At 33.3% G+C, this 22,689-nt stretch overlaps 1 protein-coding gene and 2 pseudogenes across 1 annotated transcript; 2 read left to right on the forward strand and 1 right to left on the reverse strand.

Moving 5' to 3' along the window:
• Window positions 1–6,491: 6,491 nt before the first annotated feature.
• Window positions 6,492–7,426, reverse strand: LOC113558069 (annotated as a pseudogene).
• A 7,787-nt stretch (window positions 7,427–15,213) lies between these two features.
• LOC113558068 lies at window positions 15,214–17,019 on the forward strand (annotated as a pseudogene).
• Window positions 17,020–19,187: 2,168 nt separating this feature from the next.
• LOC113558067 lies at window positions 19,188–20,594 on the forward strand. The gene has a single exon (XM_026963585.1). It carries the CDS (start codon window positions 19,188–19,190, stop codon window positions 20,592–20,594), a length of 1,407 nt encoding a protein of 468 aa, XP_026819386.1.
• Window positions 20,595–22,689: the final 2,095 nt, after the last annotated feature.

The following is a 22,689-nucleotide window of genomic DNA, read 5'->3' on the forward strand; positions in this document are numbered from 1 at the left end:
CAATCATAATTTCATCAAAATCGGTTGAGTAGTTTCAGAATGCATCGAGAACATGTATATGTATATTTATAGGTATACAATTTACACGTTTGTTTTATTTTATTTTAGTTTACCTTGTACAAAGATTTTCATTTCACATCTATATAGTTAGATACCTAGGATGTAGGATTCGTTCCTATTATATTGTAGACTAAACGATTGTGTAATTATCGATACCTAACTTACCAGAATATTATCAAATAAATCAGCATAATTCTAGTTTATAAGCGTTTTTAAGAATTTTTTTCAAAATATGTTTTTGTATACTTAATTTGATGGTACTTAAAAAAAATCGCTCATACTGGCTTTGAAAGTTAGATACCCATATTCAAAAAACTTCAAAATGCTCAATTTTTGCAAAATTGGTCGTAGGACGTTTTCGCATCGCTATTGTTAAAAAAAGCATATGGTATTTTCCCATAGCTTGTTTTTAATATAGGCCATTTGCACATCACAATTTTTATAAATTACGTATATGATATCAATAATTATTCAAAACTACAAATTGATATAAATAAATCGTCAATATTCATATTTAACATAAATTAAAAAAATATTATCTATTCACCTTTAAATATATATAATTAAATATTTTTGAGCGTGTACTGTCTTATTATTTAATCATCAAATAACTAAATTTGTTAGAAATTGTGTGTTATAACTCATTATTTACATTTATAAAAAAAATTACAAAATTATAAAAATATAAATATTATCTAATGTTTTGGAATATTTTGTTTAAATCTACAAACTATGGTTCCTAAGGGCTAAGATTATAAAGTTATCGGTTATAATATTATCGTTACCTATATAATGTTATTATGTGCGTTACGATTGCGTATATTCTACCTACCCAAACTTAGTGCAACGCTATCGATGTTCAATATCGTGAAAATTTCAAATTTCAACTGATAAGAGTGCTGGAAGGAATGGAATGTTTTAGAGAAATAATGCCACCAGATGCCGAAGACCTTTTAACTTATTTCGATTCATAATATGTAAATGGTTTCTATAGGCATGTAAGTTCAGCTTCTACCTTACATTTTAGAAAAATTCCACCTATATTTTCACTTTCATCGTGGAATGTACATAATATGACATCAGTAGGGGGACAGTGAACAAATACTATGACTGAAGGGTGTAATAATCAGAAGTTATTCTGGTATATAAGTACATAACAGAAGTTTTGTAAATCTCTGTGGATATAAGCATCCAACGATATGAAAATAATTAGAAAAATAAAAATGGAAATTTTCACAGATGATGCGAAATTAGCTTTAGAAGCGGTAGGAGATTCAAGAAGTATTAGAAAACTAGGACAGACTTGGACAATAGAAACACGTCTAAAAAACTTATGTATACAAATACAAGAGGGCAAAATCGGTGTGTTAGATATTTTAATAGCTGTAAGTCATAATATCAGAAAGAGGTGTGATTGAAATATTATTATTATAATAATTTTATATTTTATATTTATTTATGTATTATTGACTTTGACTATTGTATATGTGATTTCATTATAGCATTATAATTATTATAACATTTTGTCATTATATTAATTATTAATTTACCAATTATATTTTATATAGAAACGATTATCAGTATATGTACGACAGCCAATCGTTACACAAATAAAAGGTAACACCTAAAATTAAGTCTATATTATTAAAGGTAGGACGTTTTACGTCGGGATTTATTTTACCTATAGTATGGGACTTTTTTTTTCGCGATTTGTTAAAACACAGTATAAGAAGGTAAATTATTACCGTTGATTATCCGTGTACTGATCAGTTTTAACAGTGCCGGCCTGATGGTTTTCGGGGCCCGGTGCAGAATTTTGCGGGGCCCCATATGACCATATATATTAATTTATATTTATTAATTATTTATATATACATTATACAATAAACACATCTATATTTATTTTATATTCTAGGGACTTACTTCAATTTTATATAATTTTGTAAATTTTAAGCCCTTTATGGTATGTTAGAAACCTAAATTTTTATGTATAAACTAATAAAATCCAATTCGCATTTTAATATTACATAGGACAGCGGTTCTTAACCTTTTGTAGAACACGAACCCCGATGAAAGATTTTTAGAGATCGCGGACCCCCAACCAATTTTTTTTCAAATACCTTTTTTTTACAAAACATATCAAGTTATCATAACCAAAATTATAATAACTATTTTATACTACAAATTATAGAACTAGACATAACAAAATGTACACATTTATAATTATTACACTTGAACATCATTAAACACTTAAATTTAAAAAAAAAAATTGTTATATAAAATTATTTTATTATTATTAATTATTATTATTATTATATTATTCTTAATATTGTTAAAACTTAATTTTTATTTACTTAATTAATAAGTTTTAATGCGATGGTTGATGTTGCATTTCAGTTACGAGTTTTTGAACATCGGGCTCAATACTCGAAAGCTTTAATCGTAGTTCAGATTCTACGTTTTCTATTCGGTTTAGAAACTTATTCTTAATATAAATGAGAGCGGAAAATGCTTTTTCACATAAATAAGTTGTGGGAAATGGAATCAAAACTTTCAGAGCTTTACTCGATAATTGTGGATAATCCTTTCGAACATGCAACCAAAAATGTTCTAATGACTTTTGATTGAATTGCATTTTTAAATTAGTATCTGTAGACATTTCTACAAGGCTATCTTCTTACAATGATGTCAGTCCATTTATTTGATGAATATCAATTTCAAAAGGTTGTCGAATCCAATTTCTACTTATATCTGGAACAGGAAAGTAATCACGGAAGCTACGCTGCATATTACCCATGTGTTGTATGAAATATTTAGAATCTTTATCTGACAATTCTTCTTCAGTTTATTCAATACAATTTTTGAGATTTGGAAATGGATCGTAATTCTTCTTTGACAGCCGAAGACTCCACAGTTCCAACTTTTTAATCATCGCTTCAATCTTATCTTCAACTTTGAAAATTGTTATATGTGTTCCTTGAAGACTTAAATTAGTAAATATATCTGATAGATATGCTAAAGTAGCCAACCAAGAATAATCATTCACGCGTTCACTCAACGAAAATGATATATGTTCGATAAAAATTAATTTTACCTCATCTTTCAATTCAAATAAACGAGAGAGCACTTTACCTCGAGATAACCAACGAATTTCAGAATGCAACAGAAGTTAATAATGTTCACTATCCATGTCTTTACAAAGTTGTTCAAAAATTCTTGAATTCAATGATTTTGCTTTTATAAAGTTCACAATTTTTACAGCATCGTCCAAAACTGTTTTCAAATGTATTGGTATTTTTTTGGAAACTATGGCTTCGCAATGAATGCAACAATGATGCCATGTGACTGATGGTATGATATTTCTAATCCGTGCAATTAATCCAGTAAATTTTCCTGACATTGCTCGAGCACCATCTGTACTAACTCCTACACATTTAGTCCATTCAATTTCATTCGCTATAATAAATTCATTAATTTTACAAAATATTTCCTCTGCCGTGGTGTGTACCACAGTGGTTACGAATAAAATGTCTTCAGAAATGACATTATCGTATTCGTTTCTTACATAAAACAGTAATACTGATTTATTAGTTATATCGGTACTTTCATCAAGTTGGAGACTAAAGTAGTCACTTTTATTAATTCTTTTCAACAACTGTTCTTTAATATTTCCTGATAAACGATCAATTCGTTTTTTTATTGTATCATTTGACAATGCAATTTTATTTAAGCTGTTTGCAGCTTCTTCGCCGATCATTGCAGAAACCATAGCTTTCGCAGCAGGTAATATCAAGTCCTCTGCGATCGTGTGAGGTTTCCCTGATTTCCCAATTAGTAAAGAAACTATGAACGATGCTTTTACGGCGCTTTCATTTGTACAAACGGTTGCAGTTTTTTTAATAAATTTCATATTTTTTCTCAATTCTTGCTCTTTATTTTTAAAAAAATCAATGGATTTCATGGCATGTTCTTTATACTTAGTTTCGAGGTGTCTTTTTAGTTTTGATGGTTTTAAAGCCTCGTTTGATAATACCTCAAAACATACCACACATTGAGGTTTTGGTTCTTTTTCAGATCCATTGGACGTGAAACCCATTGATAAATAATAACTATCATACTTACGAAGTTTTGTTGACTTTTCTTTACTCGTACACGGAGTTTTTTCATCATCAACGTCAGAATTCTTCCTTTTTAAATTTAACCAACGTTCCATTTAAACTAAAAAGTCTTTAAGATGATTTGAAAAAAAATCACGTATTAATTGAAATTATGTAGGTATAAAACTGATCAACTGCACTTATTGGTAGTAAATATACGACTGTCGAGTGCCGACTTCAATGCTATATGCCTATAAAATTCGTATGAGCAAGAAACTGATAAATAAATATTAATAATAAAATTATTAGGTTTAGATACTTAATTGTATCGAATTCCACATTGTAATCGGTGTAATAAAGATAAGATAGGTTTACCTATCTCTTACAATATAAGATATATTTTATAATTTTATATGAAACAAAAATAATAATCGAAAAATATTGTAATAATACACTCATGTCACAAATTGACTTATGTTAGGTGGTAAAGTTGCCGCGGACCCCCAGGGGGCCCCGGACCACAGGTTAAGAACCGCTGATATAGGATACAAAATAAGAAGGTTTAATGTACTTAGGTACAATGTATAAACAATATTTTATTAATAAATATTTTTATTATATTGAACGACGCAATGAGTTTACATTTATTTAGAATAAAAAATATTAATATAATATTATTTAAAAAATTCTTTTCGTGCTTTTTTTGATGCAAACAGACCAATTGTTTCATTCTAGCTCAAAGAATCGGCAATACTATATTCGATGCTTATAAGGGCTAGGTTCGATAACTTATGCTGTGATAGATTGCTTTTTAAATAATTTTTTATCAGCTTTAATTTAGAGAATGAATGCTCTGCGCCAGCTGATGTAACTGGTATGGTAAGCATTATTCTAATTCTAATATTCGGAAATGAACTAGTAACGTTTTTTAAAAACGTTAATGCCTGCAAAGGTGTCGCGTTTTCATTTATTATACTTCAAAAAATAAGAAGTTCCATAAATAAATCTGCACCATTTATATCTTTAGAATTGCCTTCACTCAATACGTTTTGCAAATCTTGGCAACAACTTTTAATAAAACCATCATCTTGATGTTTAAATTTTCCAATCCTATACAAAAATCCAAAATTTGAATTAAATGTGCTTTAGTACTCAAATCGTATTTTCAATGCTTCCGTAGCACGGTCAATTAGAATCAAAAAGTAATCACAACGAAAAGCTCTTTTTGAACTAATTGTATATTTATCGTTACTTTCGTAATTAAACATTTTTTTTTCTTTCTTGGTCTTTTTTCCTTGAACCTAGTAGTTTCACCAAGAGATTCAACGATTTCGATTCTAACCATTTTGGCGTTTTAAAATCCATCTGTACGATATTTCTCTAGAAAAGTGATAAGACTACCTAAACTGCTAGCCGATGTATTTAAATCCATTTTAGGATCTTGTAAAATTCTGTTTACAATTTTAATTTGACCAAAAATATCATGACAGATTACCAAACTTAAAACAAATTCAAAACTCATCAGTTCATCTATCATTGATTTTACCTCACGAACTGACTTTGGATCATCAGAGTATTCAGTTATTTCTTCTAAATCATTTAGTACCTCATGTAATTGATCTCTAATTGCTTTAACACATTTATATCTATTATAAATTCTATTATATTATTTTCCTATCGTGTAGCTGTCCATTTTTTTAACACTATAGAGCAGTGTTTTTTTAAAATAGCCCATCTTTTTGTAGATGCTGAAAATAAAGTGTACACACGTTCAATCATTCCAAAAAATGATATAGCTCTAATACAACTTTAAGAAACATCACAAAGGAGTAAATTTAGCTTATGAGCAGCACACGGGGCAAAAAAAGCTCTTTGATTTTGAGCTCGAATACGTGACTGAACTCCTTGATATTCTCCAACCATATTGCTTCCGTTATCATACCCCTGACCCCGACAGTCACTTAGAGGTATCTCATATTCTGCAAGCTTTGAAATCAACAAATTTGAAAGACTTAATCCTGACGTTGAATGAATATTCATGAAGTCCGTAAACAATTCTTGAGTGCTTGGTTCTGTTGATTCATCCCAATGCATGTTGACAATTCTAAATACTAAGGATACTTGCTCTTGGTGGCTAATATCAGGAGTGCAATCAATGATCACGGAATAGTACCTATGCTTTTTAATTAAATTTATAATTGATTTTTGAACTTCATTTGCCATTATTTCTATAAACTCATCTTGAATTCTGTGTCCTAGGTAATGGACATGAGTTTCTTTATCTTTAATTCGTTTTACGTGTTTCTGTATAACAGGATCGAATTTGGCAAGCGTTTAAATCGCACTAAGAAATTTTCTATTATTATTTTGATATAAAACATCATTGGTTCCCCTGAATGCAATACTGTTTTTAGCTAAAAAATGGATAACCGCTAGTATTCGTGTAATAACATCATGCTAATGTTGTTTTTCCACGTTTAGTTTATTCAAATGTAGTTTATCTATAGTATTGAGTTCTGATATTATTTTTTTTAATTCAATCCACGACTGTAAGGAAGTATAATGTGGAATCGTGATTTCATGAGACTTGAGTCTCTCCCCAATATGGCGCCAATTGTTTATACCATTCATGCTTAAATTACCAGTAGAATTAGAGTCAAAAGGTTTACAACAAAAAGAGAAAACTCTATCCTTAAATTTTGAATAAACTGACCAATTTCGTTTAATAACATCTCCGTTATCTAAACGTTTGTCATATAATGTTGGATTAAAACGTCTTAGCTCACCATTTATTTCAGATTAAGGAAAATTATAGCTTTTAGCTTGTATTGGGCTCAATTTTATAAGCTCTTTTCTAAAATCATTATTTATTATTTTAGGCCAACAACCAATATCTGTCATATCGTAGTCATTAACTGTGTTTATAATTAACAAGTCAGTATCGCTACTATTACTTTCGGTTTATAATTTATTAATTTCATTTTCGTTATCTATTTCTATACTTGAAGAAAGAGTATAAAATTTATGATTTTCATTTATTTGTTCAGAAATATCTACTTCAAAAGCTGGAGTGTTATCATTAATACTGTTTTGACTATTCTTTGTTGAAGAATTTTGAAACGATTGCGTAGAATTATTTAAAGATAATGTAACAAATTTTTCGAAAGATCCACTATGTTTATTTAAACTTTTTTCTTTATATTTTTTTTCTGCCTTTTTGAACTTCCTGACGGATAAATTCTAAACTTATCCCGATCCCTAGATGACATGGTAAACGAACTACAAAGTATTGTTTTTGTAAAAATGCCTGTGAAAAAAATATTACCTATCAGTCTTGATTTTAAAATTTAGATAGAATGATTTTAATGATTCTACATAGCCGAAAATGTACTTTCTTTAAAATATAAAATGAATACTCTTAAACTCAGGGTTAGAGGTTTGGAAGTTTAGGCGGTTACGCGACGTGTTTTATCAATGGATCACGCGGCGATTGTTAGATATCGCACTAGGCACTATAAGTTTCGTTTTGGCCAATTTATTCGTCGTTATTTTTATATGTAGGCCACATGTCTTCAAAAAAAGTATTGAACAAATTTGGTTCACTTTTCCGCCACATCTTCGAATAATAATGATCTAAATGTGACTGAAGCATATGGATAAGTCACCTCTCCTTTTCTTTAATATAGATATTTTCGCATCCAACCATGATCTTTCAACACCCTGTGTGCGCACCTGTTAGGAGTCAACATAATTGTCTTAATGATTAAAACTTTAATGAATGAATCCCTCTACTGTTAAACATCGGTATGGGGGGGCCACTCATCTGAGTGAATGACGGAACCACCTTCAAATTACAAAAAAAAAACAAAAAAAACTGGACGTAATGGGTAAATCATAGTATTTGTTAGAGTACATGTAAGCGGTAGATCGCACGCTATACTAGCACCAAATTGATATTCAATTATCAAACTTACTTGGAAAATTTAAATAATTTTAGGTTTTGAGAAAAGATTATACATATTTATTATTATATTTGTATATATAGAGTTCTAAAGTTTTAGACCAGGTAGCAATTGCAGCAGTTCAAGATACATCCGAGGATGTCAATGTCAATGAAATTTGCTGAGCTACTTCTGGCCGCAGATCAGGCTCTAAAATCAATTAGAGTAGAAGGTATATACTATATATTAATATATTTATTTATATATGATACTGTATGTAATTCATAATATAATTGTATTATATTTAACAATATTAATATTTATTTTGTTTAACTTATAGTAATATGACGAAGATAAAATATTTTATACAAAGTATATAATTTGGGATAAGTATAAACCATGTCTCAGGTTATCAATACCTCTATCATGAACTTCGATATTTCATTTAGTCTTAATGGTTTAGTTTCATGATGAAACTTGATGCCAGATGTTAAACTAGACAAAATTAACAGTACTCTACTTCTAAATCTATTTCATCAATGTAAACTTCATAAATGTTTGATAAATTTTGAATATAAATAATATTTTCATCTACATTTTATTATGGCATTGGATTGAGTACTTTTTAATCTGTTTTAACTGGGTTAGAGAAATCTTCAAACCTAAGATTTAATGTACTAGTATTTGTAAATGAGTCTAAAATAACATAATATATATTGCATTTAAAATATTCAACAGCAAACTTAATAACATTTTCTAATTAATTTTCTTCTTTGTTCTTTTACGTCTTTGTTCAAAGTTATTGTTGCCTCCAAACTGTCCACACAATTCAGTAGCTTTAATTTTATTTTTAAAAAATGTTTATTTCTTAAGGATGAAATATCTAAAAAACATGTTATTAAATGAGCAGTTATTTAATCAATTTTAGAATTTTGTAAATAATTTGATAAAATATTAACTATTTAAAATTCATTATTTAAAAAAGTAATTCTTGTGCTTCTGAAATAGTTTTTAATTTTATATTGAGAAGTTATGTACCACACGTTTGTTTCTCACCCATCTTGTCTTTGAAAATTGTTTTAGTGTAAGTACTAGGCCATCAATTTTCTTTTGTTCTTTTTAAAAATATTTTAGTCTTGGCAAACTATTTGTTATACATGTTTACAATGCCTCAAGAATACCAACAAATGAAACTGTATTGATTAATTGTTTTAACACACTTCAATTAAATATTCGTTTCCTGCTTCTCTGTTGTCCTTCGACTTTTCATGTTTAATAACTTTTTCATATCCTTTACGGAAATTAGAAACATTTTTATTAGGATTAGACCATTGATAAGGATAACTATGCTTAGATATAGATCGAAACAAAAAGCAAGGAAAACAAAACATTTTGTTAACTTTTGGGAAATAAACTAACCAATTCTTTTTTCGTCTTATTTACGATTCCTAATCGTAAGACCGCATGAAGCATAATTGTGTATTCTCTTTTATGCCGTTAACAAATGACGTAGTGCAATTTGACAACTAGCTATTGTGTACCGTTGCTTATAATCAATAACAATACATTGTACAAATAGTGAAATTCGTGTTGTTCTTTTATCCTGACTGGCTCACCGCGGACACGAGCAGCTACCGCCGTATGCCGTAGTCAAATCCTCTTTTTGTATATACGTGGTTTGAAATTTATTTTTTTTTATTTATCTAGTATGTCTCTTAAGTGTTTTGTGCCTGACTGTAATTGGATTACCCAAACGAAATAAAATATTTAAACAACAGGAAATAAAATTGTAGAAGACGTGAGCCTAAAGTAAAAATAAATGCTAAATTTCGTTAAGTGCTAATAGTGCCATACAACTATTCAAGCTTTAGTATATTTGCGCCCTCATCAGATAATCAGCACTCCCGGTGGCAGTTATAGTCTGTATCAAATAGAGCGTATCAGACGGAAACCTCTATTCACGGCGGCGAATACGGCCGACTAAAAACGAATGGGCGAATAGACATTGCCAGGAGCAGGTCGGTGCACTTTTATTTGGTAAAGACTATACTAGTGGTTTACTTTTTTTGGCCCGCTATCATAATGGTAAAAGATAGGAAGTGTTTACACCTCTATGTATCCGCCATGATTATTACATTAGTACGATATCAGCATGATTATAAAGAAATAAAGAATACTATTTAAATTTTTTAACTAAAATGCATGTTTATAAATTTTATCACCATCAAATTTTTCATTCAAAGAAAAATGCAAAAACTGGAGAATTAATTCAAAGCGATTTCTTGGTATGATTTTATTTGCCACAAATTTCTCAAAACTGTGTTTAATAAGTGTGCACAACAATTCATTCTATTGTAGTTTCTAAGTTCTCTTAACATATTTGTACCTTGGTCAATAACAAAAGTCACATAGGACATCAAATCATCATTCAACTCATTAGCTGATTCAGATATTTGAAGAAAAAAATTATACATAAAACGTTTTATATTTTCACCAGTTTTTATTTCATAACTGGGAAATTGGCCAGTCATTAATAGGCGATTATTAATTTTCCAATTATCATCAATAAAATGCAATGTTATTGACATGTAACTGTTTTTTCTAGTTGTCTGTCCACATATCTCAAGTTGATGTACACAACTTTTTTTTTATACTAATATAAATATATTTAAAAAGATCATTTCTTAATTCCTTGGCAGTTGTTTGTATATGTCTTGATATGGGAGTTGGATGAGGCAAAATATCATCTATGTCAGTTCTTCCAAACTTTGAACCAGTGTCCAATAGAAATTGACTAAAACTCCTGAAACCTTCACCATTAACAGCAGACATTGGTCTAATATCTAAACAACAAAATTAACACATTTTTAAATGTGTTGGTATTGTTTTTTTCTTTTTCGTAACTTCGGTGTACACCTTTATTGTTTTTTATGATTTTAATTCATGGTCACATTTGTGTCTGTTTAATGAAGCAGTTCCTGTGTTTTTTCCATAGGGTTCTTTGCAATTGATACATGCAATAAAATCAGTTAATACTTCATCAGTAGAATCCGGGTTTTGAATATTTGGTTTGACAAACATGACCGTTTGAAATTTTTTCCATGCTGCACTTTTACTCTCGCGAGGTACCAAAATATAATCCCCAGTATCATTTAACAATTTCCGTTTGATTGCACTTTTTGAACCAGAAACAGAAATGTTTGTTGACGATGGAATAATATCAATTGAAGACATAGAACTTGAAGTAAAAGAAATATTAGAAGAATCATCAATTGTTTCATTTGATGTTTGAGTACTGTTCATTAAATATCCCGTATTATATGAACTGGTTGAACTTAGAAAACTTGAATCCAACAATTCACGTAAGTCTTGGAAGTCATTCATAGTTCTAAAATAATAAGAAAATCGTTAATATTAATCATCACTAATTTTCCAGAGAAAATAATCATTAACAAAATATACAAAATTAGAAACTGATTTATAAATATATATTTTTTTTAAATGTTTACTATTGCAGACTGAGGTCAAAAAAAAAAAAATAAACAGCTTCTATTTAAATACCTTATTTTGACAAAAAAATATGTAACCACTTTAAGTTTTTAATGTTGTAAAAGATTTTAATTCTATAAAATAAATTAAGATATCTAGTTGCATTCATCGCTCCATTGGTATTAATTAGTAAAATTATATTATGTTAATATGTTATTATGTTGAATTAAATTATATTATTCTACAAAAAGGCAGCAACTCTAAGTTATTGGCGTATTTTTTTTAACAACATTAATTTTTTTATCTAAGAATTATTTTAATAAACAATTTAATAGTTTGTACTATTTTAAATTTGATCTTTTTGGCCTATGTTTAATAGTAAATTACTTTGCATTAAAGATCAATGATATGATATAATGTATAGACCCATACAATCAGTTTTGTAAAGAATATTTTTGAGTAAGTTTTCAATTACTTTTTTTTAAGTATTTAAAATATTTTATTACAACTACTCTAATACTATTACTGTTAAGTATTCCGAATGCTCTTGGTTTTATTTTGTAGGTTTGTAATTAATGCAACATAGTATTATAATAATAATAATAATAATAATATATTTATCATTAAAGAGTTTACTTATTAAATAATTGATTGTTGCATTTAATAAATACGATATATTCAAGCCTCAAGGTTGTTGGTCATGTTAGTTCTTTGTTTGTCATATTCACTCGGTCAATCCATCAACACTGCTCAACTAAACCACAATTGTAAAGACTAGACTAGTGAACAATAGTATTTTTCCATCCAATTTTGGATAACTTAAAAAAAAAGGAAAAAATATAAAGCGAAAGATTGTGAAAATGTGGACAACAATTCTGACGATTCTTTAGATGTTTCTTAGGCTTTATAGGGTCTCATAAAAAAACTGGTAATTGTTAGACTGCTGAAATATTACATCAGATATCTCTAGATGGTTTGGATATTCAAAATTGTAGGGGCCACGCATATGAAAACGGATCAAATATGGCAGGGAAGTATAATGGAGTTCAAGCAAAAATTTTAGAAAAAAATCAATTAGCAACATTTATACCTTGTACAGCACATTGTTTGAATTTAGCAGGTGTAAATGCTATAGAATCAAATAAAAAAAAGCAGCTATTGTTCGGTAAAATTCAACATTTTTTAATTTTATTTCTGGTTCTACCTTACGTTGGGAAATATTGATGAAATCATTGAAAGTAACTCTTAAACCCTTTTGGGATACTAGATGGTCGTCTAAAGCTGCTGCGGTAAAAGCCCTTTATAAATAATTACCTGATGACAAAATGTGCTTTGATTAATATTATTGAAAATGGAAATCTTGAATCAAAACCAATTGCAAAAATTTTACTTAATTTAGTGGATCATGAATTCATTTGTCTATTAACGGTTTGGAATTCTATACTGTCAAGTATTGATTGTGTAAATGTATTTCTTAAAAAAAAAAAAAAACAATTACAGTATGTCAAGCAGCAAAAATAATTCATGGATTAATAAAAGAAATAATAGAATTCAAATATTATTCCAAGACGCTGAACAAATAAGTGTAAAAAACAATATTTCCCCTTTATTTCCAGAAAAAGGAAAACAAGAGCAAAAAGAATGGATTTTGATGAATCTGCTGATGAATGGAACGTTTCTGCTAAAAATAATTGTATAAATAATTTGAAAAACGTCGGTGATGTTTTGCTTTCACAATTGGGCTGGATAATTGAAACATTGAATAATGTATCCTTAGATTTTAGTTTTCTGACTGGATCTGAACTATTCAAAAAGGAAACAGACCAATTAGTCAAAGCAGCAGCTGATTTAGCCTTAAAATATAATAAAGACTTAAATGCTTCAGAACTGACCGAAGAAATTATATATTTTAAGCATCATGCCATAAGTGCATTACCCAGTATCAAAAATACAGCACCATTAGAACTATTAGAGTTTATTTTTGAGTATTCTATGGCTAGTATTTTTCCAAATATTTACATAGCGCTTCGGCTTTATTTAACATTGCCATGCACATTGCACAACAGCCACGTGTGAACGGAGTTTCAGCAAACTGAAACTAATCAAAACTTATTAACGCTTCACAGTAAATGAAACTAAACTAACTAATCTTGCGTTATTATCTATATATAAAAAAAATATATCAAACTCCATCGATTTCGATTCAGTTATAAACGACTTCGCTGAAGTAAAAGCCAGAAGAATAAAGCTTTAAATTTATTTAATTGTGTAAACAAAGTAGCAGATTTGTAAATAAAAAATGTTTTAATAAAGAAGTTCTTTCGTATTGAATTAAATAAGTTTATTATTAATAATTTTAATAGTTAGAAAAGATATACTCTTTAGTATACTTTAATAATAGTGTAAAAATCAGAATAACTTTTATTTAGTTTAATTATTGTAACATAAGTAATAGATAATAAGATTCTATGAGTATGAACTAGCTTGATATTTTTAACTTTGTTAGTTAACATTATTATGTGTTTAAAAATCAATAAGTATGTAGTATGTTAAGTACGTTTATAATTTTAGTTCCATTTATTAGAAAACAATTCAAGGGAATGATATATTTTCAGTCTTGGTCTATGATTGGGCGTAATTTTAATATTTTCCCCGAGCGTAAAAAATCTTAGATCCGCCTCTGTGTATACTATTATTATCTAGGTATTGAAATTTTGATATCATCTAATATTTAAATGAAAATACTTACATAATCATAATATATGCCTAATGGTAAACAAAATAAATAGATCAGACTTTAGAGCACTTGACGACTTAATGTTGACACTTTGATAAATTATAGATGTAAAACGACAAAAGTAATAGTCTCAAAATCACACACGAAGCATAATTTTGTACATTAATAACATTATAAATTATATACCAACTACCAGGCTAGATGGCTGCGCCCTGCGTAATGAAGACAATACCATGTTATTTTTGGTCAGCGTCAACGACGCGACCGTTTACGGAAATAACCGATAATGAAATAATATTATATAGATGTATCTACTGGTTATATCACGATATTTTAACTATAAGTTTAGGTATATTTTAATATAATAATATTGCATTTGTATTTCGTAATCGTATGACATAAAGATATAAGATAATAAATAATAATATTATATTATACGTATATACTTCGTTTATTTTAATTTATATATTAAATTATAATGAACCGATTTATAAATATGCAATCTCGGTTTTTTTTCGTATATAAAATTCTACAACACGTCAATTAAATAAATCGAGACCGGACCAAATCAGACCGTGATTCTCAAACGTATATAGAAAAAGGACCGATTTTATACTCTTAAATCTTGGACCGATTCGAACTGGATCAAAGTAATATAACATAGCCTAACGAAAAAATAACCGTTAATAGAAGAAATCAGACCGAAATGGATCGGACTTCTATGGTGTTTAGTGTAAAAGAACCGATTTAGACCGGACCACGGTTCGGTCCGGTTCAGTTCAGATCGGTACAGACCGGACTATGCAGAGCTTTAGTTTAAGGTATCAATATTGAGCAATTTGGAATTAAAAGTCTTTTTAATAGCAACGAGAACTCCTCCACTACGACTATGGGAGCTAGTTGTTTCGGTTCTATCACATCGAAATATGTTATGCTGGGTAAAACCTAACTCATTGTCAAAGAAAGTATTATTTAACTTAGTAACTATAGTATAATTATACTATAATATGATATATTTTTTAATTTATTTATTTGCGGTAGACCACATACTATATGACAGCTTAAATATATAAATAATTTAGGTTTAAATTCAAATAGTAATATTATTGTTAAATAAGATAATATACAATTATCTAACTACAGATATTTATTACCGTCGAGCAAAAAAAAATTTTTTTTTTTAGAATGTCATATGTCTATTATTTTTTAATGTTTTAATTAGTAGGAAGTGAAATTAAAGCTAAAAAAAGTACACTTTTTTCTTTTTGACATTTTTTATTTTCAAGCATTTTTTTATTTTACTTTACTGTTGTTAAGCATATATAATCAAACGTCGTAGAACGCCGGCAAGAATTGGTATGTCATAAATATTTCAGATGAATTAAGAATAAACACAAGTACTTGAAATGTATTTAAATATATAAAACAAATACTCTTTTTGCTGTTCAAACATTGAATTCTTATACTTTCAATGTAATGTTTTATTAGTTTATTACCTAAATATCATACTCATACCTCTTACAATGATTCAGTATTTTTTTATATTACCAAAACTTATTAATGTTTTAGTGATTTAACTTAATAAAAAATAATTAATTTTACATATTTTTTTGTTGTTGTCTTGTTGATAATTGATTAAATATTTTTTATTTTCTAATTACAATAATTATAAACCAAGTTTTATATTTTAAATTTTAATAGTAATGATCCTGCACGATGGATCATTAATGATGTTACAAGAGACACAATATCTACATGCGGAATATCACAAAATATTAAAGAATTAGATTTTTCAAATTCAAAAAGAATCTATAATAATGTTATTCGAGGGAAAAAACAAGTTCATTTTAGGTACTGTTCAGCCAATTTTTTTTATACAGTTCTTATCAATGGTGAAAGAATTCAAAGAGATTATCTTGCATACTCTCAAAGTACAGGTGTTATTTTTTGTATCCCTTGCAAATTATTTGGAGCAAATTCTGCTTTTACTCCAACTGGATTTTCAGATTGGAAAAGAGCGGGTAATAGAATTGCATCACACGTTCAATCGCCAGTTCACAAATCAAATACATTGACTCTAAAAAATCGAGGAACATTAACAAATAGGATTGTCAGTGGATTATTGGATCAAATTAATGATGAAGTTAATTATTGGAAAAATGTTTTGAAAAGAGTGGTTGTAGTGGTAAAAACCTTGGCAATAAGAGGATTAGCTTTTAGAGGTAACTCAGAGAAAATTGGATGCCCACACAATGGAAATTTTTTAATGTCAATGAAATTAATAGCACAATTTGATCCATTTTTAGCATCACATATTTCTAAATATGCTAATAAAGGAAAAGGGTCAACATCATACTTATCGTTCCATACATATGAACAATTTATAACTTTAATGAGTGACAAAGTATTGAAAAATATTCTAAAATAAGTCCAAACAGCAAAGTATTTTTTAATAATAGTTAACTCAACACCAGATATCTCCCATACTGACCAATTATCATTCGTAATAAGGTATGTTTTAGATAGGTATCCTAAAGAACGGTTCATGTGTTTTTTAGAGAATACTGGTCATAAATCTGAACAATTGGCTGATAGTGTATTAACCATTCTTGCATTATATAACATTGATTTAGCCAACTTGAGAGGACAATCTTATGATAATGCAAGTAACATGTTAGGAGCTTACTCATTTTAGACATGATTATTGCATGGTTTACCTTGTCAAACGCTTTAGAAAAGTCTGTATAAATAACGTCGACTTGGGATCTAAAAGCAAAGGCATCTAATATTAATTTATGAAAGATTAAATGATTTGTAGTTGTTGATTAACCACTTAAAAAACCATGTTGGTCTTCACTTACTAATTGAGATAGCAAAGGAGTTATTTTTTTGATATAATAGATTCAAAGACTTTTGGAATTATTGAAAGTAGGCTGATTGGACGATAATTTGTTACACTTGATATATCACCACCCTTAGATATTGGTGTGACAAAACTTGTTTCCCAAACGGTTGGAAAAGTACCAGTAGATAGGGATAGGTTATATAAATACAATAATGAAATAGTTAATACGAATTTGCAGTTTGAAAAAAAAATACCGGGAATCATATCCGGGCCCGGATTAGATTTATAAGTAATTGTATCAAGTTCATTTAAAACATCAGTTATATTTAAGACTACAGAAAATAAGTTTAAATCTGAGGTTAAAGCCGAGCGAAATGTAAGAGAATCTGTTGTGAATGTGTCTGAACTGACATAGACATGTGCAAAACTACTAACTATTTCCTCACCACCACATATAGACTGATTTTCGTAAGTCATCGAAGTAGGTAGTGAATTGTTTAAGCGTTTATTACTTAAAAATTTCCAAAACTGTTTAGGATTTGACAATAAAGAGTTTTGTGTATCTGTTATATATTTACTATAATCCACCTTGGACTGAAATTTACATTGGGCACGAAGATTAGAAAAAATATTATAGTTAATTTGAGAAGGAGATTGTTTATATAATTTGTGAGCAATTTTCTTTTTAAAAATTAAGTCCCTCAATACAGTTTATACAATTGAAATAATTATGGATGTAAGACTTATTAAAGTATAGTAAAATAATTTCTTAATTTAATATTATTTTCATAATTTTAATACTAAACAATACTGTTATGTAAAATGTAGTATGATTTTGGCGATGATCGGCTCACACTCAAAGAAACAATACCAAAGGTGAAGATGATGAAAGGTGTACAAAACACAAAAGCCGAATTTTTAAAAATAACATTTAGCTACGACGTAGCTAAATAATAAGTAATATGTAATATAATATATAACATATCATGTTTGTATAGGTACAATGTTATATGTTAATATGAAATCGTGTAAAATTTGTGTTAACAAGTGTTTAATTTAAAGCACACACATTATTTTGTATATGCGAATTTGAAATTTCATACAATTAATGTTAATTTAAAATACTAATAACATCTACGTACCTGATATCACATCTAAAAAAATGTAATTATAACCATTATTAATTAATTATTAATAATTATAATTAATAACTATTGAAATGTATTAAGATAATAAGAGGTATGAATTATCAGAATTTCAAAATATTCAGTAACTCTATAGGAGAGTTACATATACTTCAAACTAAATTCAGAAATTAAAAAGTTCTGTAGTTTAACTATTTGGTTGTTAAATATATTTTTTCGTTTAGTTAGAATTTTTTTAACTGCGTGTTTCTAGGTTAGATTAGGTTAGGTTAGGGATGTGTCTCCCCCGACGGGACCCACCTTGACGCGGTGGGGGAGCTTGCGGGCCTTTAATTAGGTCTTACCAAGCGGTCCCAAAACCCTACCCTGACCTTAACCGGTCGGAGTCGGAGCAACTAGAACCACCCCTAACATTGATTGGTCGGGCGGTAGCAGGTCGGAGGTAGCCTGCTAGCACCAGCAAAGCCCCAGTGGACGGCAACCACTGAATAAAAAATGCTGAGTCGGCCCTTACCTTGGTTGGTCGGGGCCGATAAGGTCGGAGGCAGCCTGCTCCCGGTGAGCAAATGCCCTAAGGGAAGGACAACCCTGACAGAAAACCCTTCAACCCCCAACTCGTCATGGGGGTCTCTTGGCACGGAAGTAGGAACGTACCCACGAGGACCCTGTGGGGCACCTGGCGCCCCCCACAGTACACAGCCTTCCCCGTGGTACGCTGCACTGCCACGGGGCGACGACCTTTTCATGCCCATTCGTGGGAACTTTATGGATACAATAAAAGAAAAGACCCCAGAATCTCCAACTGGCCAATCGGGGAGCGGACGTCAACCCGTGAAAGTTGACAACGGTGCGGCAGACCCGGTAAAGTCTGCCATGAAGCAGCTCGGCGCAGTCCTCACTACACAGGAGGGAGGCTTCAAAGTCCTGTTCGAGCGCGCCTCGAACTTAGAGGTTGCTGCCAAGGGGACTCGCAGCCCCACGGTCATCTCAGCTATCAACGAGATATTGGAGGTAGTCAAGGGCTTCCAAGGAAGTAGGAAGGAGTTAATCTCTGCCTTCAACTCGGCGACAGGGCACATGAAATCTTACGTGACCAGAGACCGAGCGGTACCTCCCTCCCTCTGCTGTGCCGCAACACAGACGGGTGCAATGGACGTCTTGGAGGATAAGCGGAAATGTGCGACAACCACGGACGCTGCCTCCAACACCGACGCCCCCCTACCGTCACCACCGTCAGAGAAGGGGCCAAGGGCCCAGGAACCGGCTAGCCAACAGCAGCAACCGCAGCCACGACGCAGGCGAAAAAAACACCAGCAGCAGCAGCACCAGCTTCGGAAAAGGCCCAACAAGGAACAGCAGCAGCAACAACAACCTCGGGTAGAGTCGGAGCAACCAAGCCAGGCAGCAGATCACGACCAACAGCAGCAGCCAACATGGAGTCAGGTGGCGAGAAGGACCAAGAAGTCAAAGAAGGAAGATCCCCCCCCCGCAAAAAAGGTGCAACCCACGGCTGCGGAAAGGATTGCCCTACTTCAGCGCAGGGTCCCAAAAACAGCGGCGGTCACCATCGATCGCCCTGGCGACGATGGTTCACTAGTCGCTGTGATGAGGAAAGTGTCCAGTTCAATCAACCTCGCATCGCTCGGCGTCAGCGTATTGACAACGAGAAAGACAAGAGCTGGCGGTATACTACTCGAGGTTGACGGGATCGAGAAAGCCTCTCTTCTGGCCGACAAAATCCGGTCAGTAATTGGGGACACGGCTAGGGTCAGGCTACCCGAACCCCGGACTCCCATCCTGTTACTGGGCATCCCAGAATGGGTGGAGGTCGAAGAGGTTCTAGAAGGACTCGTGCGAGCTGGAATCATGGGGATCGCAGCCGGATATGTTAGAATTCAGAGAAACGCTGGTGGCCGGGGTGAGTACGTAGCCAGCCTAACCCTGCCTCTCAAGGACGCGATTCAGCTGGCGGAAACAAAGGCAGTTGTCATAGGGTGGACGAAATGCAGAGTCAAGCTGATTGAAAAAAACCAGCCCACCTGCTACCGATGCCAAGGAAAAGGCCACCTCGCCGCTGAGTGCCGCAATGATGCAAAGCCCCGCCGCTGTCACAGGTGTCAAGATGAGGGCCATCTTGCGAGGGACTGCATGCAACTCCCGCGGAGACAACAGACTGATAGCGCACGGCAACAGAACCAGCAGAAGTCCACAGTATCCCAGGAGGGGAATACGCAGCGGCTGGAGGAGTCGCCAGGGGTGCAGCCGATTGAACAGCAATGACGGACCTCAGCTTCGTCCAATGCAATCTCAACCACTGTCGTGCGGCACAAGATCTGCTCACACAATACATGGTTGAGGAGAAAATCGACATCGCGCTAATAAGCGATTATCATAAAGCGGACGACCACTCCGTAGCCTGGATCGCCAATGCAGGATCAAGCAGGGCCGCCATTTATATCCCGAATAATGCGGTGACCGTAGGTAACGTAATACGAGATCCAGAATTCGTCTCAGCTCGCCTTAACGGGGTGCAGGTATACAGCTGCTACGCGTCCCCCAACCGGCCACTTGAAGAATTCTGCGACATGCTCCATCGATTAGAGGACAGCATCCGATCCGTCCAGCGAGGTGTCCACATTGCAGTTGCTGGAGACTTCAACGCAAGATCAGCCACCTGGGGTGACTGGGTCGACAATAGGAGAGGCGAGGAACTGGGCCTATTTATCGAGTCCCTTGACCTGGCCGTCATGAACGTGGGCTCCACCCTCACCTTTGCCAGAGGTGCCGGATCAATAGTAGACATCACAGCAGCGTCGGATTCTCTGTCAAGTCGTGTTGTCAGCTGGAGGGTGCTAGAGTCGGTGTTTAACTTCAGCGATCACCACTATATACGCTTTTCCCTGATGCTAAATCCGGCCGACATCACAGCAAGCCGCTCGCAGGTACACAGTGGCTGGGACACTTCGGGCGGAATTGACAGTGATTCACTCCTCACTGGCCTGTTGCTCGCCGAATGGCTCGAAGGAGGCACCCCCCTGGACGAGCAAGACGCAGACCGGGGAGCAGTTTCCTTTCGGTCGAGGGTTACGGCCGCATGCAATTTTGCCCTCCCCCCGCGCCGGGCCCCCAAACCTGGAAAATCTCCAGTACACTGGTGGACTGCAGAAATCGATTCCCTCCGCTCTGAATGCGTTAGGGCAAAACGCCGGAAAGTGCGAATGGTGAGTCGCATAAGTCGTCTACGTCAGCGAGGGGATGCCGATTTCGACAACGAACGCGCCAGTGCCGAACTCACGCGAACCGATGATGTACTCCGCGAGGCGAAGAAGCAGCTCAAATTCGCCATCGCAAAGAGCAAGAAAGCATGCTGGACGGAGCTCATTTCGTCTGTAGATAGCGACCCTTTCGGGAAGCCATATAAATTGGTGATGCGGAAGCTGAGAGGCCCCCCCGCGTCAGTGACAATGGAGCGCCATACACTGGATGCCGTCATTAAAACCCTGTTCCCGACGTACCGGAACAGCACAGGATCGCCGTCACCGCATGCTGACTCCCCCGTCCTGTTTACGGCGGCAGAGCTCGGGGCAGCAATGTACAGGGTAAGGAGCAAAAACAAAGCCCCTGGCCCAGATGGCATTACGACTAAAATCCTTTCGGCAGTACACAGAGCCGACCCACACATCCTGCTCGGGCTTTTCAACAGATGCCTTCGAGACGGAACCTTCCCGTTGGAGTGGAAGACATCTCGGATGGTGCTCCTCAGGAAAGGAAACAAACCTGAGGGAGTCCCGTCGTCCTACCGGCCACTCTGCCTACTAAACGACGTCGGGAAGGTGCTTGAATCCCTGCTCTCCGAGAGATTAAACAACCACATCACCCGTAGAGGCGGACTGTCTCCAAACCAGTACGGGTTCAGGAAGAAGCTGTCCACCGACGACGCAGTACTGGACCTACACAACACCATTGTCCAGGAAGTGAATAGTGGGAAATTCTGCCTAGCAATAGGCATCGATATCAAGAATGCGTTCAACTCCATCCAATGGCCAGACATCTTGGCCGCACTCGAGAGGTGGGAGGTCCCGGCGCATCTTCATCAAATGTTCCGCTCCTACTTCTCGGGCAGGTCCGGAACAGAACAAATGTGCAGCTCTCTATACTCCGTTTCACGAGAGAAGGTACACGTTTTTTCGTCCGTCGATGCGCATCTCCCACCAATGTCGCCCGTTCGTTCACGATCGTAAAATGTTCCGGCTGCGGTCGGCAACGACTCGTTCGCATACGTAGCGCTGCTAACGTACATAACAAAATTTAAACGGCAACTGTTGTCTATAATACAACTCTAACCGCGTAACACGTACACACTGTATACATCTAC

The sequence above is a fragment of the Rhopalosiphum maidis genome, chromosome 3 (assembly GCF_003676215.2).
Source record: "Rhopalosiphum maidis isolate BTI-1 chromosome 3, ASM367621v3, whole genome shotgun sequence".
Taxonomy (NCBI): Eukaryota; Metazoa; Arthropoda; class Insecta; order Hemiptera; family Aphididae; genus Rhopalosiphum; species Rhopalosiphum maidis.

Excerpts from the sequence above, each read along its gene's own strand:
- LOC113558067 (XM_026963585.1), top strand. The coding sequence starts at position 19,188 with ATGAAGCAGCTCGGCGCAGTCCTCACTACACAGGAGGGAGGCTTCAAA.